The 16,280-nt window shown below is 42.1% G+C and overlaps 1 protein-coding gene across 2 annotated transcripts in view; it reads right to left on the bottom strand.

The window, feature by feature from the left end:
- Positions 1-16,280, bottom strand: part of FSTL5 (follistatin like 5) — a 913,616-nt gene that overhangs the window by 728,919 nt on the left and 168,417 nt on the right. For both annotated transcript variants that reach the window (XM_068278842.1, XM_068278843.1), the window contains exon 2: positions 12,007-12,144. In XM_068278842.1, the coding sequence (XP_068134943.1) occupies positions 12,007-12,138 (132 nt within the window). In that variant the 5' untranslated portion in view covers positions 12,139-12,144. The remainder of the gene's footprint in view (positions 1-12,006; positions 12,145-16,280) is intronic.

Below are 16,280 nucleotides of genomic sequence, written 5' to 3'. Positions count from 1 at the left end.
CCTTTGTCTTCTGGGTCCTTGGTAACGGGTCCTGTAAGTTTGGACAGTCAGGGCTTACTGCACATCCGCGGCCCAACAGCACGTACTTCTCCCGTTGCGCTCCCGTACCTGGGAGCATTCTGTGTCTGTGCAGTACTACTGCGCAGGTGCAGAATGCTCCCAGCGACAGGAGCAAGATGAGGGAACATGGGCAGCCACACTGAGCATGCGCTGACTGGCCACGAATGGCCGAACTTGCGGGACCCGTCACTGAGGTTTCAGAAGGTGGAGAATGGCGGCGTGGAAACAATCAGGCCAGAGGGGGCTGGAGGAAGCCCAGGGTATGTATACATTTTTTCTATCACTCCGTCTCTGGTACACTTTAAGCCCCCTAAGGCTCAGAACCTCAGAGACAAGAGGCTGCAAACAGAATGTAGATTGTAATAGCATGTGTCTGTGACAAGTTAAGACTTGCCCTAAAACAAATTTTTGGACTGTAAAAGAACACAGCTGGCATTTTAACTAAAAGATACCAGAGATGACAAATATTTTAAAAATGGGGGGAGCAGACATATGTAGGAAGCAGTCCTCATGCCCCCCCATTCTCCTTTGTCCCACTCCGTTCTCACCTAAACACCCACTACTTCAGGGTTAGCGAGTCAGGCAGTAGTGTGCAGGTGGTGTTCTTGATCACACACCCGTGGCTGGGTGTCCCCTGCACATGCACAAGGACATTGAGATTGTGCACATGTACAGAGCACATTTGGCTATGAGCGATGATCTTTTAAGCAATTATTATATCTTTTTATAAGGCTTTCAATATCTTTGTTGAAGTAGCATCGCACCCCCTCACCTGTGGGTTGCAGAAATTGAGGGGGGACTTCCTGTTAATGCTGCTAAACAAGCAGTTGCTGGTGTTCTGCAGTCACATGACAAGTGGTTCTGGGAGAGAAGTGATTAACCTGAAGATGTAAGTTACATAACACTGAAATAATATATTACATAGCTGATAGGAGTTTGTTTTTTTCTATTACTTTTTTTATTTTCTTTGTAGCTTGTAAACTTTAGATTTTTTAAACATCACTAATGTCTGAGTCTGCCTTTCACACCCACTGTATGTTGGGATGATTATTACTTCTCCTGAAATATTTGTATCACTTCCAACTTTCAGTTTAACAGTGTTGGCTTGAAAATGAAACAAAGAATATCTCTGGTTGCCAAAAAACAGCAAGAATGAATACTTTTCACGTGCGAAGCCCTGTGTTAGCAGCAATTAATAATCTCCCTCTGAAAAAGAGTTGTTCTGGATTTCTTAAAGACCTATTGCAACCTCTTAATTTATGCTTTGTAAATTCTTTGCATTGGCTGCAGTTCTGAAACAACTCATGCTGCTGAATGTCAAAGGACCAAACAATCGTTATTACACTCACTAAGGAACCTAATTCAAGGATAACACACACTTCCACTTTCATTTACCAGATTCAGAGTAAGAGATTTAAACCATGAATTCAAAAGTTTATAAACCACAAAAAAGGAAAGTATTAGAACTCATTATACCTGTACATGCCTTTAACTTCTTAAACACATTTATATCACATGTTTACTGTAAAAATAAACTCACTTTTAATATTTTTGCTCATTAATGTCTATTTAGGAATATAGTACAGTAAGTATGTAGTCTTTATATGACTGTTTGACACTTTCATCCATATTTATAAGTTATACAACAAGGTATTTGTAAAATTCATTCCAAATGAAATGTAGTGACTGCCCCCCTCCCCATTATACTATAGCAATTATTTTTCTCTTTCAATCAGTGATATGAGGTAATGAGTATTTAAGTGACCACAGGAACCCAGACCGTCTCTATGGACCGACAAAACGTCAGCTTGATATCATTGTTGGAACAGCTCCAACTTTCGCAAATTTGTTTTTGGCGAAATGGGAAGCAGAGTATATCTATGGGGAAAGAAATCCCTATAGATATGATCTGAGAACATGGTCGAGGTATGTGGATGATTTGCTTGTCATTTGGGCGTCCACCAGGGACAGGTTTGACCGTTTTATGCAGTACCTGGATGATAGTGTCTTGAATATGCAGTTCACAGGTGAATGGGGAGGTGATCGGGTCGCTTTTCTTGACTTAACACTGGAAGTACAGGGGGATACCCTAATAACTAAGGGGTAAAGGAAGAGCACAGCGACAAATTCGGTGCTGCATAACGACAGTTACCATCCCCACCATGTAAAAGCCATCCTATATGGCTAGTTCTTGAGGCTAAAAAGGAATAATACCAATGAACAGGACTTTGAGTTACAGTCAGGTGAGATGTACCAAAGATTTGTCGAACGAGGTTATGATGCTGCAGTCCTTGATAGGGCTTTGGAGAGAGTAAGAGAGCAGGATAGGAACCAGTTGTTGGGATGGGCGGAGGACGGAGAATCCCCAGAAGAGAGAGTAAGGGACAAGGATAATTTGGTCTTTGTGTTTGATTACACGCCTATGTCAGGAAAAATTAAGGAAATTATTTCTAAAAATTGGTCCATCTTAGAACATGATACAGGATTAGGAGATAAGGTGCTTAAGGCACCCACTATAGCTTACAGAAAGGGGTTCACCCTGGGTTCTGTGGTTACCCAAAGCGAGCAGATTCAGCAGCATCATGACAATTGGCTAAATAGTAGGAGAATTGTGGGAAGTTTCCCATGTGGTTTTTGTCCCACATGCAGCCACATGCTGAGAGTAGCAAATGTTAGGTTATGACATCTGGATGTCCAGATCAAACACTTAATTACATGTAGAACCGCATTTGACGTTTATGTGCTCTTCTGTCCCTGTCTCCGATATTATATCGGTGAAACCACGCATCCTATGCGTGAAAGACTCGTGGAACACATCAGGTCTATAAGAAAAGGTGAAGGAGGAGTGCCTAGGCTGGTCGAGCATTTGAGTACGGCGCACAACAGCAACCCTTCACTACTGAGGATGGTAGGTTTAGTGCATGTCCAGAATCCCAAATGGGGAGGGGACCGTGAGAGAATATTGTTGCAGCGAGAAGCATATCTTATTTCTAAAACCGAGGCCATGGGTCCATTAGGTTTTAATGACAAAAAGGACCTTGCTGTGTTCCTTGAAAGGTAAATATATGATAATACAGGTTCTTTGCTCCTAATGTAAATACTAGATTCATATCTATAAATTTGCTGTAAGGGAATTTTTGGGGTAGGGTTTATGTATAGGAGGGGCTATTTAAGTGGGAGGGGAATGTGAATAATTTAGTTATTTTGAATACAGATCTTCTTGACAGATCTCCCTCTGGGGCTGAATCTTTGGCGCTGTCCTTCTTGTTTCATTATATTTGTGTGATGATCGCTGCTGCAGCAGCTGTTGCTGGAAGTAGTAGTGCTGCAGCTCAGGCCGTTCTGATCTATTTCCATGCAAACTGCATAGCTTTGTCTGTCTTTCCCTGCTGTCAGCTTGTGACTGATTATCATTCACCTGTGTGGGAATCTGCATGTCTGCTCCCATTGGATGACCTCAGTATAAAGATCTGCTTCCTGCAGGGTTTCCTTGGGTTTTCATAGCTTCAGTTAAGCCCGTCTTGCTGTCGCTTCAGCCCCCGATCGTGTTTCTTGTTCTAAAGATACTTTGCTGGTTTTGCATCATATATTGGTTCATTGCCAATATATATGCATACCAGCACGTTTATTATTTTCCTTGTATTCGTGTTACGTTGATACATCAGTGTCGCTGATATATACGTACACGAACTGTTTATTTCCTGTGTTCAGTTAGTCAGTTTTCCAGCACGTTTTGGTAGTTTGCGCGTACCGTGAACACCCGTGCTGAGCTAGTTATCCTGTTCCTGGTCCTGTTTGTGGATTGCGTTCATCGCTGCGAAGAGATAACGAATCCTTCTGAATCCTGTTCTGTTACTGTTTGTGGATTGCGTTCATCTCTGCGAAGAGATAGCAAATCCTTCTGAGTCCTGTTCCCTGTATTACTCCAGTCCTAGTCAGCGTTCCTGCTTATGTCATATATCGGTTCATTGCCGATATATACATATGTTAGTCAGACCTTACAAATAGTTTCATTGATAGCTGTAATTGTAATACGCTAGGAAAACATACTTATTGTATATTTATCTGTGTTACGTTCATCTATCTCAATCCTGCTATTTCCTGACTATCCTGTCCTGTCTTTGTGAGGCACGCCATCCCCGCAACGCATTGGCTGCCTCATTCCAGTCTGTCTGGTTTTGGACGCTTGCTGTCGCTAAGTAGCCGCTAGCTAGCAAGCGTTCATTCTGTCTACCTGTCCTGATCTCCTCAGTTCTGGTTTTTGCGCTCAGCGCTACTTTGCGCTGAGACGTTATAACGAAAGCATTGTTTGTGGCTGTCAGATCTGCACCGGCTCTGTGCGCCACAATCTCCTATTGGAGTCAGTCCTCCCCTCCACTATACTAGGGATAGCCTGTTTCCTGGTGCTAGTGTGTGTACCTCCTCCACGCCAGCTCATGTGTTGCATGCTGACTGTGGAGAATACACCACCAAGCCTTACATTATGAAAACCCCATTACCAATCCCCATTGTGGGGGGGATTCCCAGAAAGTATGACACTGTTAATTATGGTTCCTGTTCCTTTAAGAAATTTGAAGAACTTAGCTCTGAAACAGAAAATGAGTTTTTCTCTGAATGTGCCAGGTTCCTGGCCAATCCTGATCTCCAAGTGACTCCTGTTTCAACCTGGGCACTCCAACTAAGTTATATTTTGTTTAAAGGGGAATTATTCCAGTGGGCATTTGATGTTCTCAATCATTCCGATTTGAAAGAGAGACCGCTGGAATTTCTAGCGTTTGTGATCCATAACTGGTTGCGCATAGATCCATTGCCTTTTCCTCTTAATGAACTCCTGGCAGCAGGCCAATCAGCTACTCCTTCAATTGCTTGCAAAAATGTTCAGCAAGCAGAAAGTGTTACTGATAATTTTCCTGCAGCCTTGAATAAATCACCAAAAACAGCAGGGAAAACAGCAGGGTCTAAGGCAAAACGCAAACGTTCTAAGAAATCTGCAGAGTCGTTATCCTTAGCGACTGAGACCTATAATGAGATTCTGCCATTAACAGATAATGAAATGCAATTGTCTTTCAGGGGAGTTAAATGGACTTATGAAACTATTAATGAACTTTCATCACTGGCTAGGGAAAATAAAGATTTTTGTTTAAAAGAATTATCTGAGTATGATTATGAGGAGATATTACAGAGTATTGAACAAATCAACTTATTTGTGAAGCAAGGAAAGTTTGCATACACTACAGTTCAGCACTTGCTACAGGTATTGGAGATTCTTAGGAATAAGGAATCTGCCAATCACCTGCTAATTAACCCAATATATGTCCCTGCTACAATCATATCTGCAAACCATGATCTGCCTGTTAAGTATGCTTGGAATCCTCCATTTGAGAAAGGAGAGATGGAAGCTCTGGTCAATGAATGGAAGAATGATTCAAGTTCATTTTGTCAATTTTACAGTGCAAAAAGTGAATTAGTATTGAATGCATGCATTAAGTCTGCCTATAACCTAATAAAAACTGGTGTGTGTGGGTATGACTTTGTGGCTCCATTGATTGATGTGTGGGAACTGATGTTGGATGATTTTTATGTGACTCCGAATTCGCAAATTTGGCGTTCTGACCCGCCTGCTTCAGCACCTTTGGCTGATTCAGCAGGTGATTCGGAGCTCTTTTTGCGTGAAATTGAAGTTCCTGCAATTCCACCCTGTACCATGGATAACTCAGTGTTACTTACCAGTAAAACAGAAGCCACTGATACATTCTTAACCTTGCCCTGCGCAAATTTCTCAGCAGAGAATCCAGAGGTCCTGCTGACTTCCGAGTCCAGCCTAGCCAGTACTCATGACTCTTTGTTCAGTGAAACAGACACCAGAAAAATCTTGCCTGTCTCTGCAAACACTTCTGCAGAAATTACCTGTGTTAATAAAGTTCAACTCCTGTCTGATCCAGCAGATGCCAATAGATGCACTACATCAGTTTCCGAGTCCCAGCAATCCTGTCTAGAGACCTCAGAACCCCAGCATCTGAATTTTCCAATTTTACAAATGAATGGTGATTCAGATGCGCAAACATTGTGTCTTGATCTTCCTGTTTCTACACCTCGCTCTAGTTTCATGAATAGCTCAGAGCATCTGCTATGTGAACCTGAAATCGCAGAATTATTACCTTGTTCAGAAAATCTTCCAGTAAATTTGCCCTGTACCATGAATTGTGCAGTAGATCTCTCAAATGAAACTCAGGTCACAGAATCATTATGCTGTCCAGCAGGTGCTTCCATGGTTTTGCCCTGCAATATGGACTGTTCAGTGATCCTGTCCAGTGAAGCTGTGGTCGCAGAGTCTTATGCTTCACCCAGTACTTTGGATATTTCAAACCCTCTAGCAGAAGGGTCTGAGGCACTGCTTACCTCAGTTGGTGTTGCAGTAATATTCACTTGTCTAGCAGCTGTTTTGGAATTACAGTCTGCTCTAATAAAACTTGGTGAATTTCTGCCCAGCAAAGCAGAAGCCATTGAAATATTGTCCTCGTCAGCAATTGTGTTAGATACCTTGCCCTGTACACAGTCTGATTTAACCAATGTTGAGTCCCTCTCCAGTGTTGTAACAGCCGAGGAACTCCAGCCCTGTCCTCTGAATGTTTCAGAAGTCTTGCCCTGTAACATGGATAATTCTGATTCTCTGGTCAAAATAATAGAAATCTCAGAATTTCAGTCCGGTCTGATGAGTGTTCCTGAAACCCAGCCCTGTATCCTGAAAGATTCTGGTTCTCTGGCCGCTGTGGCAGAGGTTCCAGAGTCCCCTTCCTGTCCAGGGAATTCCTCAGTTTTGCCTAGTCCAGTGGGGGCTGCTGCAATACTGACTTGTTATGCAGCGCCTCATGAGCTCCAATCCAGTGTATTAAATGAGTCTCTGTCCAGTCCAGAGGTAGTTGTGGAGTCCTTATCTGGTTCAGTGCATACATCAGAAGATTTGTCCTGTCTTGTTAGTGCCCCTGAATCTGATTTGTTACTGACTTTGCTGGAATCAGCGACATCTAAGTCTGATCCAGCATTCTCGTGTAAAAGTCCAGTAGTTGCGAAGTTTAGTCATGATGATTTTTTTTTGGCCAGTCCTGGTTTTGGTCCTGTCTTGGCTGACCCTGAGGCTCACAGTTCCTTGACATGCCCAGAGGTTTCTCTTGTGCCGGTGTGCCCAGATGTTCTTTGTGTGCCAGAATGCCCAAGTGTGTCTAAGGTGTTAGCGTGCTCTGATGCTTCCTTAGTGGGAACACGTTCTGATGTTGCCAGTCTGCCTGCATGCCCAGAGAGGGTTCTGGTCCCTGAAAGCCCTGATATTGATGTTTGTCCTTGTGGCCCTGACTCGGGAATTGCCCTAGGTTCCATAGGGGTTCTTGATAGTTCTCCATGTGAGCCTAAGGGGCATTCTGACCTATGGGGATCTCTTTGGAGCTTCAAGGTGTTCTGGGAGGTCTCTGAGAAAACTTGTCCTGGTGCCTTGGACTGGTTCAACAGTGGGTTTTGTGTTGGTAAAGACAGTACCGGTGGGCATTGCAAAGGCTTTGGCGTTTCTGAACGGTTCCTGGAAGGCGGTGGGTATCGCTCAGGGAATTTCGGAGGGCTTTCTTCTGGAAATCATGGTTCTGATGGGTGTAACATTGGGGCTTGTAGTACTGATGGGCATGGTTCTGTAGGTTCTGGTTCTGATGGGTCCAGTCTTGTGGGGACTGATTCTGGAATTCGGTCTTGCCGGGCTGTCCCGGTCATCATGAATTATCAGTCGGACTGTTTTGTTGGGAATTTCAGTTTTGAAAAGCGTCTGGAATCCGCTTTTAAGGGCGGGGGTACTGTGATGATCGCTGCTGCAGCAGCTGTTGCTGGAAGTAGTAGTGCTGCAGCTCAGGCAGTTCTGATCTATTTCCATGCAAACTGCATAGCTTTGTTTGTCTTTCCCTGCTGTCAGCTTGTGACTGATTATCATTCACCTGTGTGGGAATCTGCATGTCTGCTCCCATTGGATGACCTCAGTATAAAGATCTGCTTCCTGCAGGGTTTCCTTGGGTTTTCATAGCTTCAGTTAAGCCCGTCTTGCTGTCGCTTCAGCCCCCGATCGTGTTTCTTGTTCTAAAGATAATTTGCTGGTTTTGCATCATATATTGGTTCATTGCCAATATATATGCATACCAGCATGTTTATTATTTTCCTTGTATTCGTGTTACGTTGATACATCAGTGTCGCTGATATATACGTACACGAACTGTTTATTTCCTGTGTTCAGTTAGTCAGTTTTCCAGCACGTTTTGGTAGTTTGCGCGTACCGTGAACACCCGTGCTGAGCTAGTTATCCTGTTCCTGGTCCTGTTTGTGGATTGCGTTCATCTCTGCGAAGAGATAACGAATCCTTCTGAATCCTGTTCTGTTACTGTTTGTGGATTGCGTTCATCTCTGCGAAGAGATAGCGAATCCTTCTGAGTCCTGTTCCCTGTATTACTCCAGTCCTAGTCAGCGTTCCTGCTTATGTCATATATCGGTTCATTGCCGATATATACATATGTTAGTCAGACCTTACAAATAGTTTCATTGATAGCTGTAATTGTAATACGCTAGGAAAACATACTTATTGTATATTTATCTGTGTTACGTTCATCTATCTCAATCCTGCTATTTCCTGACTATCCTGTCCTGTCTTTGTGAGGCACGCCATCGCCGCAACGCATTGGCTGCCTCATTCCAGTCTGTCTGGTTTTGGACGCTTGCTGTCGCTAAGTAGCCGCTAGCTAGCAAGTGTTCATTCTGTCTACCTGTCCTGATCTCCTCAGTTCTGGTTTGTGCGCTCAGCGCTACTTTGAGCTGAGACGTTATAACGAAAGCATTGTTTGTGGCTGTCAGATCTGCACCGGCTCTGTGCGCCACAATCTCCTATTGGAGTCAGTCCTCCCCTCCACTATACTAGGGATAGCCTGTTTCCTGGTGCTAGTGTGTGTACCTCCTCCACGCCAGCTCATGCGTTGCATGCTGACTGTGGAGAATACACCACCAAGCCTTACAATTTGGTGACCTTTTCTCACTCTTTATTACTGGTTCTTGTGATTATTTACATGTATGAGTTACCGTGTCTCCTATCTAGATGAATCTTCCAGGTTTGATGCATGGGTCGCCTGGTCATTGTTCCCTCTGGTCGATCAGTAACCCTGTACAAGGAGGCAATAGGTTTTTTGCCAGGGTTTAGCAGCATAATGTATCCCACGCGGATGAATGGATGCATGGAATGCGACGTTCAGCCGTGGGAGGCAGCTGGCCCGCATATGCCTTACGCGCATGTGTAATTTTTTCCGCATGCAGCTGCGTCATGCGTACAGGCGAATCTGATTGGCCGGCGGGATCATGTGAGCGCACCCGGAAGTTCTTTAAAGGGAAGCGCTGTCCTGTTGGCGCGGAGCTCCATCCCACGCTGCCAAGATCACTAAGGGTCCTTGATGATGCATCTCTGATGTGAAACAATTGTTGACCGAGGGGTCTCTATGCTGGGTGCACCTGGATGGGGTGAAGTATTGCCTTTTACTGTCAAATCTGCTGGAATGTTTGCTGCAATGCATCATTAAACACAGAGGTGTGCATTTTACTGGTGCCCACGTTTTTCTTTGCCTGTGATGAATAATATTGTTGGAACATTGATTTAATGCAGTCAATTGAGGGAAAGGGGAAAATTCCTTTGTGTTAGTTAGCCTTGCTGCTTAAATATGTCCACATTTAACCAAGTGCTTCAGAGGAAAACGAAGATTATAATTGGCTGCCTCAATAAATGATAAGCTACTGATTAGTTAGGATGATCTGGCAAGTCAGTAGCTTTGCTGAGAATGAGGTAGCCAGAGGCCTTTTTTTTCAGAAGTATCAAAGCATTGTCTCACTGTCTAGCCACCATTTTGGGAGTAGCCAAAAGGGCACTTAATACATGTTCTTGTTCCAAAGTTGGGTATTCAGAGGAAAATACAGCCCTTAATTGGATCTCCTTCACAGCAAAGCCATTGACTGGACAACATGCTTTGGCTAATCAGTGGCTTTGTAGAGCATGAGGCAGTCAATAAAAGGGTATGTTTATTTATGAAAACTTTCCACTATGGCTATAAAAGTAGTCCAATGGCTTCATTATGAATGTCACTTAAATGGCACCTAGATGATAGCTGCAGGACTGGACTGCTGCTAATCTTTCTGAGACATACACCTGACTACGTGCTGTGTGATACTCCTTATTATTGCCTGAGGAAACAGGAATAAACCTGCGAAACGCGTTGTTGTACACTTTGGAGTATGTAAATAAACTAATTTTGATAAAAATTGACAGCTGTATGTCTGCGCGGGGAGGTAAGTCCACCACTGCCTCCTCAGCGATTTTAACAATTGTAGCAAATGTTATCCTTTTGGTGCCTCTGTTCACCTTCTGCGATATTAGTGTCCACCCCCGGGATATACCCCCCTTTTCTTCCTGAACTACAGAGAGCAACATCTTAGCCCTGAGTGGGGACAGGCCTTAGTCTCCCCACCTGCATCTTTAGTGGTTGCCTGAGCGGAAACCCTGGTTTGTGAGTATAAATATTACTTACGCTCATTTTCCACTCAATTCCAATACATACTACACTATATTGGGCTCTCGGTTTTTCCTTTTTGTACATATGAGAACAGTTCTATTTAATTCAAAAATACTGGGCCACCTACTGGTATTTTCTGTAGTGATCAGTACCAGACAAGGCCAGTGCTCTATTACCCAATCAAGTGCATGGTGCTACAGATTAAAATGTTATCTGTGAAGAGGTAAACTATATATATTAGGTTGTGGATGAACAGTCTGTTTTTGAATGTTAAATTTTGGAAACAGTAAAAAATGGGCAAGGAAATAGATCTGACCAGTTTTGAGCAGGTACACATCTTCGTGAGTGGAAAACTGAACATCTTCAAAATAAAAGCTCATACGGGGTGTCCCTGCTAAGCAGTTGTAAGTACCTAACAAAAGTGGTCCATTTAGGGACTACTGATGAACAAGAGAGACAGTGAATGGAACCCAATGCTTACAGATTCGCTTGGAGAGCCAAGGCTAGCCTGTCTTGTCTACCCACAGAAGAGCTACTATAACACAAATTGGTGAAACATTTAATGATACAAGTAATAGAATGGTGCCAGAAGTAGAAAACACAGTGCTTTGAATTTGATCTAATTGCAAACGGGTCTGAGTAGCAGCAAGCCCATTTTGGTTCCAATTTTACCTCTGACACGTAAGCTCATGGAGCAGTGATCTGATGAATCAAGTTTTCTTTTAGTTAATTTAGATTTTACTTTGACTCGTATGTCCTACTGAAAGATTGCTGCACACAATGTACAGCCCTTTATGGCAATGGAATTCCTTTACGGCACAGCGCTTACAGGATATATGTTGGTACCAGATAGCGTGGGGCACCTTCAAAGGTCTCATGGAGTCCATGCCTTGTTGGGTCACAGCTATTTTAGCAACAGAAAGAGGACCTACAAAGAAACTTTTATTCCATGTTATTTAGATAACACTATTTTTTTTAATTGCCATTAATTTATTTTAATTAGACACTTCAAACTGAGATCATGTATAAAACACTTACATGGATCAAACCCTGTGTAATTGTCATTAGGTCAAAAAAATCTGCCTGCATATGTGTGTTGTTTCCTGGAAATTATCATACACAATGCATATGAAAAAAAAAGTGAGGAACGGTTACTAATTGATAGCTTCTCCTTGTTAACCCGAGCCTTTGAAATGTCTTTCTTATTTTAAAGCACAAAATTCCACCAGAAAGTACTGTCATCATACTTGTGGACACATGTTTCAAAACTTGCTCACTGAACCCCGTTCATGGTAATATTGTAGTGTCAACAGAACATTTAGTAGATTTCCCAGTTACGTGTATATATAGAAATATATATTTCATATGTTACCTTGTGTCGTAATCTGACAAATGATGGAAACGATTTAATACCAAACTCTTCTTTGGCTGGTCTGCCTTGAATCAGCAGGAAAAGGCAGCAGGAAAATCCCATAAATAAAACAGTTGTATACCAAGATGTCATGGTGTCCTAAAAATACACAAGAAGGACAGTTAATTAAATGTTGTGTAGTTTTACCCAGCAAACATTAATTAATTTGTATTTAACTATGGATCTCATAAAATAGAGACCAAAGTTATGATACTAGCGCTGGGGCCACCATAGTGATGGGGGTGTGATGTTTGAGGGGGGTGGGGTAAAGCATCCATATGTATTCGTCACCGGTGAGCTGGGTGCCGGGAGAGCCAAATGACGGCTCTACCTGCTGCCGCAAAACTCCCGGCGGCTTTAAATACTATTCCCCCTCTGAGTTGTCACAACTCGGTAAGGATTTAATTCAAGGTCCAGCAACTGCTGGAGCCCCCAATTACCCTTACGTGCCCAGCGCAGCATATCATTGCTGCTACGGGGTGCCTAGTTTCAGCACTCGCTGCTGAGTGCCGTGTCCCAAAACAACCTACTTTACGGGTAAAGTAGAAACTCTTATGCGGGGCAAGTGATTGAATAAATGAATTAATATGTAGCAACAAGGATGGAGGAAACGCTGACACCACCGCTGCACAAGCCAAGGGAGCAGAAGTCAGGCTCTCAGAACATGTACCCAGGAAAAGAGCATTCCGCTACACCGAAGCTGGGTATAAAACTTTGCTTCAACTTTATTTGCACATCAGTAGACACATACAAAGGCTGACGCGTATCGGAGCTCCAAAAGGCTCCTTAATCATAGCCTATGATTAAGGAGCCTTTTGGAGCTCCGATACGCGTCAGCCTTTGTATGTGTCTACTGATGTGCAAATAAAGTTGAAGCAAAGTTTTATACCCAGCCTCGGTGTAGCGGAATTAATACTGTATGTGTACTATATGTGGGCAGCTAAGGAGAGCAGTAGCCACTGCAATGCATAAATAAGGTTCCACACACTCACTAGTATCTTGAACAAGTTATTTATTCTTCATAGTGTATGTAATACAATCCAAGTAATTAATGTGTGTCATGAAAATTACTGCTTTATAATGCGGTAGAAGAGATTGAGCAACCATCAATGTGTGTCTATCCACTTTAAATAAACAAATACACAGTTACTAGACGTTAGGAGTTGCTCAATAGTTATGTGGGAGGGTACCATGCGCACAATGGGTCCCTAAAGGTGATGACAGTCTATATAAGGTGTGGAATATTTCTATGGTGGTCCTGACTAGATTTTTACAATTCGCAGTGTGACATGATGAGGGTCCATACACCAGGAGCAGACTGACAGTAGAATGATGACTCATTTATCCCAGTTTAAGCAGTAGAAATACTCCACCTCAGGTAGTAGTAAAACTCAATCTCAGAAAATACAGCAGATCAGCATTTCAACAAATTGAGCACAAATATTACTGAATACAACTGACATTCCCATTATTATAGTACTCACAAAGATATTTCCAGAGAATCCTAGATCTCCCAGGTCTTACCACAGAATATTGTTTTACAGAAGATTCTAACAAACCTAGCTAGGTCAAGTAAACATGGCTATAGACAACATCAACAACAGAACTTAACCCTTTGTGTACCAGTAGTCTCTGGCCGCTTAAGGACCAGAGACCACTGGTACCAGAAAATGGCCACACATACCCGTCACTCTTGCCGGTCATGAAGCTCTCCCAAAACCACAAGCACCTTTCTATGATGGCAGAGCGCTGTCAGCCAGCCAGAAGCCGCTTTCATTGGCTCCTAACAATGTCTATCAATATAAGCCAATGTGACTGACTCACAGTGATCACGTGGTCAGGAGCCAATGAAAGTGGCTCCTGACATGCTCACAGAGCTCTGCCGTCTTATAGAGGACGAGTGAATAGGGTCAGGTGCAGAGTGGCGAGATCGGTGGTAACGCATGGTGGAGATGGACAAATCTACATCCTGTGAGAGCCGCGCCGCCACCTGCAGGGCGTAGATTTCCACAAATGCGGTCCAGAAGCGGTTAATTACACAGAACATAAAACAAACATAATACATTTTATACACATCAAACTGTACAAGAAACAGCATAATAATATTACAGTTTTGCCACAGGCAAGTGTTATTCCTGGTTCACACCATGTAATTTTCAATCAAGATCCTACTGGCAATCGAGCAAATAATAAGATCAGTCAAAACAATATACAGCCCACTGACTGAAAGCAACCAATCCCAAACCCAAAATCAATGTCCAAATCAATTGATCAGAAGCAGATCAGACAAGGTGGAAAATATAGTTCGAAATTCTGGGCATCGTTCCGTGTCTATGTCCTCTCGAATTCATATTTGATCAATATCCAATCAGAAACATAATTGTTTCTTGACATCTGAAAAAGCAGTCTCCCACTCACATTTTTCCAGTGACTTAAAGTGCTGACTGTGAAGCATTTTGTATTGCAAAAACTTTATATCATTAGTTTGAGGCAGCTTGCAATTTTTGTTACTCAAAGTTTACTTAATAGCTCCATCGCTTTAGTGATCATAGTACAAAGAGAGGGATTTTACATAGAAATTCAAGTAACATCCCCTAAAGGAAACTCAAGGTGGAAGACATATGGAGGCTACCATATTTATTTCCTTTTAAACAATCCACATTGCTTTGCTTTTAACCGTAGACCCTGAATTAGCATACAGATCAGATGTTTCTGACAAAGATCTGACAAGATTAGCTGCATGTTCATTTCAGATGCATGACTCCCGATATCACAGACCATAAAGATCAGTAGGACTGCCAGGCAACTAGGTTTGTGTAAAAGGAAATACATATGGCAGCTTCCATATGTCTCTCACCTCAGGTTCCTTTTAAGTAAAACACATCAAAGAGAGGTAAAAATATGATTTGACAAGAGAGATATGGATATTTTGTTCAAGTGTTTTCTTGTATTTAAATTAAAATGTCAAACCATATTATTCATTCATCAGCTAGTTCTTTCAAATGAAGGAAATCTTGTTAGAAACAATGCCCTCAGGACTGGCAGGTGATGCCACGATTGTGCTCCTATATCATTAGACAAACAACTCAGGGATTGCATTGCTGCAATAAGTAAAAGCTGGGGTTGTGAGCGAGCTGTGTTTTAGTCTCACTAATGGCCCTAAAGATGAGACTGGGGAAATAGGGAATATTCATTGTTGTCAATTTGTGCTATTTTGATTAGGAAGAGCCCTGTCTGTTTGATATGGATTCATGTACATAATTATCAAATAAGTATGTTAAGTAATGACATATGTACCATCTGAAGCATTACAAAAAAAAAATCACACAACATTGCAAAATACAAACGATATTAATACTCCAGTGCAAAAAAGGAGAGGCTGAATAAAAATGAAAAAATAGGTATCCAATCTAAGAAAATTCTTCCCAGAACATATTTTTGATCTATGATCTTTCCTCTGAGAATACAATAGGAAGCTTTCTAATAGACCCAAAAAGTCTGGTGCGGGTTTAAATGTTCTTTCTTAACTGTACCCAGTGATATGGCACGATGAACAAAGCCACTTGATACCAGTAGATCACAGTTAGTTAATTCTCTGATATGTGCACATTCAGGTTCAACTTCTAAATCACACAGTTCATCAGCTTGCATTACACAAAGAGCTTTTGGGTAGACTTTTCTATGTTTAGCCCAATTAATAAGCAGAGAAAGTAGGAGTAGGAGTTGGTCTGTATTCAATATTATAAATGCTGCTGCGTATATTTATTGAGAGACAATGGGGAGGGTAACTATGAAAAGTAACACTAAACCTTGAAATCAAGTGGTCAATGAAAGTGATAATCGTAATCTGCTTATTACGTGAAATTTCACACACATTTTCACAATTATGTAATTACTATTTGGAAATTCAATTGATTTTGTGTAATCCATTTGTAATTTTGCATAATTATGCCAAATGTTGCATCAACTTTAGCAGGTTATAGCAAAGCCCCTTATGCATGTTATCATCACCATGTATGTTAAGGGGGAAGTCAAAAATATAATTGATGAACCAAAATCCACCACAATTTAATTTCTCCCGACACATTTAAAAATGTATTTTACTACCAAAATCGTCAATACACAGAAAAAAATAGGTTATGTCATTGTTCCAAATGCTTTCTCTTGAGGAATGTGCTCAGGTTGCTCAGACCTCACTAGCGTTTTTGGTGCCAATAGTATGTTCTAGGCCCTAG

The sequence above is a fragment of the Hyperolius riggenbachi genome, chromosome 1 (genome assembly GCF_040937935.1).
Source record: "Hyperolius riggenbachi isolate aHypRig1 chromosome 1, aHypRig1.pri, whole genome shotgun sequence".
In the NCBI taxonomy this organism is placed as follows: Eukaryota; Metazoa; Chordata; class Amphibia; order Anura; family Hyperoliidae; genus Hyperolius; species Hyperolius riggenbachi.
The sequence above is the reverse complement of the archived record's forward strand: the minus strand, read 5'-3'. Positions and strand labels throughout refer to the sequence as shown.